The 2,984-nt window shown below is 38.1% G+C and overlaps 1 protein-coding gene across 1 annotated transcript in view; it reads right to left on the bottom strand.

The window, feature by feature from the left end:
* The window catches only part of LOC107621115 (exocyst complex component EXO70B1-like), a 1,884-nt gene continuing 318 nt past the window's right edge, over nt 1,419-2,984 (bottom strand). The window contains exon 2 of the mRNA XM_016323152.2: nt 1,419-2,983. Coding sequence (XP_016178638.1) covers nt 1,562-2,983 — 1,422 coding nt within the window. The 3' untranslated portion in view covers nt 1,419-1,561. The remainder of the gene's footprint in view (nt 2,984) is intronic.

The following is a 2,984-nucleotide window of genomic DNA, read 5'->3' as shown; positions in this document are numbered from 1 at the left end:
AGTAATTAGTAATTAAAACAATTAGATGATAATGTAAATTTTTTTTATAATATATATGGGTTAATTACCAAAAACATTTTTGAATTATTCAAACGCTGACAATAATGATCTCTACTTTTATTAATAACAAAAATAATCTTTTATAATTTAAAACCGTACACAAAATACCCATTCGTTATAAGAGGCATATTCCATTTATGAAAATGTCTGATGTGGCAAACGGAGATTCTCTCTCTCTTCCGTCACAGTCACTATTACCACTCGACATACACCACTTATTCAATTCCCTCAAGCCCACCACACCTGAACCATTACCTGCATCCTCACCCTTGCTACCATCACATGGTCGCCATCTTCTCATATTTACTGTAACACCATGAATCTCACCCCAATCTGAAACTCAAACTATAACATTTACCCATCTTGCCGCCAGCATATCTCATCGTCATCCCTCTAAAAATTCATCCAACTCTCAGAGTCCATTAACAACAACAACAACAATACCAATAATAATTCACTCTGATTTCAACAACAGATTTAAAAATAGAAACAAAATCAGAAGCGAATGGTGAAGAGCTAAGTCAACGACAGTGAGCGAAATAATGGAGAAGGCATAGGTTGTTGTTGTGAATGGAGGAAAGAGAATTGGGACGGAGCCAACTCCCACCCGTGAAGCTCGCCTTCCAGACCCGGCGACGCTTGCCTTCCAGATCCGGCAGTGCTCGCCTTTCAGTTCTGGTTGTGGCGCTCGCCTTCCAGCTCCAACCGTCAAGCTTCCCTTCAATTCCGATCGTACTCGCGTTATAGTTCTGGGTGTAGTTTTTGAATGTTGTGCTGTAGCTTCTGATGTTCTGAAGAGAAGTAGACAAAGCAGTGGCTATGGCATCAGGAGGAAAAGAAGAGCATAGAGATTTGGAAGATTCGGGGTTTAGGGTAATTAATTTTGGGGATGGAGATGGGGATACATTGTGAGGAAGAAGAAGAAATAAGGGAGAGAAAGAGCGTCACGTATGTTTTTCCGTTAACGGAATATATTTTTCTTGACGGATGGGTATTTTATGCACGTTCTTAAATTATTAAAAGTTATTTTTGTCGATAATAAAATAGAGGTCATTATTATCAGTGTTTGAATAATTCGAGGACATTTTTAGTGGTTATTCCTAATATATATTTTATATTGATCTGATCCTAATTATAAAAAATTTACATCATAAAAATTCTATACTATTATTTTGTTTTATCTTATCATATACACTAATTATAAAGTTTTAAGACTTAATACTACATAATAATGTCCAAAACTTAAAAATAGATTACTTAAATTTAGATATTCAACCCGTTTTTATAAAGACAAAAGCCAATAAAAACTCATTTATGTAAAATGTTTACAAAGTTGTCATGTAATAAGAACACAATATGTTCATCCAAATTGAGTAACAAGGTGAGGCCACATTAGTTTTATTTAATGTCAATGGTATAAGAAAACTAAAATATTGTAAATGGTATCCCCAATTGCTAAAACTAAGACAACAAAAAGAAAAAATGAAAAAAAAAATCTTCATCAAACACTCTTATCCCTTTTCAGTATCTGTGCTGATGATGAAAAATAATGCAAAGATTTTGGTGAACCTACAAAAAGGTCCAATACATAGTTCTCTATATCATCCACAGTGTGCTTTTTCCACTTCTCATCAATGGTTGATGAATATCTCCCAGTGAATTGCCGGTAAGCATGAACAACTTTCTGAGAAATTGAGATTTGTACATCTTCACGGAGTTCAGTATCTGGAATATACCACCCTGTTTGTGACCTATAGGTTTCACTAAAAGAAGCATTGAAATCTTTGCACTTTTTCTTTAGATTTTCCTTCGAAGAAGTGCAATTCAATTCAGCGTTTTCTTGTTTCAGAATAGAGAGTATTGGACCCCAAGTTACCCTCTCATAGCTTCTAGCATTATCTCGGAACTTGGCAACGTGCCGACGAAGCCATCGATCGCCGAACACTAAGCTTAGTTCCGAGGACTTAGCCTTTTGGACCATGTAGTGAATGTTATTCATCATGAATACATGTTGCAATGCCACATCTTTGTACAATTTGGACTTACTGATCAGGTTGGATTCAAGAGTGGCCGCCACCGACCAGAATTCGCCAGCCAAAGGATGGCTGTCATCGTCATCATTGCCTTCTGGGTCGGCCGGAGTCTCGTCCGCCAGGAGAAGGTTGAGTGCCTCGCCATATTCCGCCAGTGTCTTGATGAAATTCATTACATATTTGGTAAGATGGTGAACTCCGCCACCAGGGAATCGCGCCTTTGAAGGATCATTTGCAATAGCATTTTTAAATGCTAAAAATGTGAACTTTGAAGCTTCACCAAACTTGTTTAGAAGCTTGTGAAACTCATCTCTTACAAATGAACCAAATTCTTCAAAGAACAAAATGTCTACATAGACAGCGAGATTCTCCAAAACTTCATAGATGTCTAGAAAACAGAACAGTTTCTCCGGTGAACGGTTTCCCATTGCTACGGCCTCACCAAAATTCAAAAGTTTCAACACGAAACTCAAAGTTATCTCGGCGAAGCAGAACTGATAAACAGAGTCGTTGAAGTCTCCAAGAATTTGCTTACACAACCGTTTCTCTGCGACGAGATACACCTGAAAGACTATCTTCACGGCGCGAATCCACTTCTTTATCTCGCGATTCAAGCAATTCCCTTCCATTTTCATGACGTTCTCGTTGCTGAATCTTTCTATTTCAAGAACCACGAAGAACTCGTCCAAGGCGTCGCGTCTCGAAGAAATGAAAGTCTGGCAAAACTCCTGATGGTACTTGGAACCGAACATGACATTTGCAATGCTCTTGAGATCTGGAATTAACGCAGGATTAACCAGATCAACTGAACCGGCCTCGTTCGCGAAAGATTCCGGTTCAAGGTATTGCTTGTGCTTAACGAGGATATGAACTAGTTCTTCCTCCAGTTTC

The sequence above is a fragment of the Arachis ipaensis genome, chromosome B10 (genome assembly GCF_000816755.2).
Source record: "Arachis ipaensis cultivar K30076 chromosome B10, Araip1.1, whole genome shotgun sequence".
Classification (NCBI taxonomy): domain Eukaryota; kingdom Viridiplantae; phylum Streptophyta; class Magnoliopsida; order Fabales; family Fabaceae; genus Arachis; species Arachis ipaensis.
This window is presented reverse-complemented; position numbering and strand designations above follow the sequence as displayed.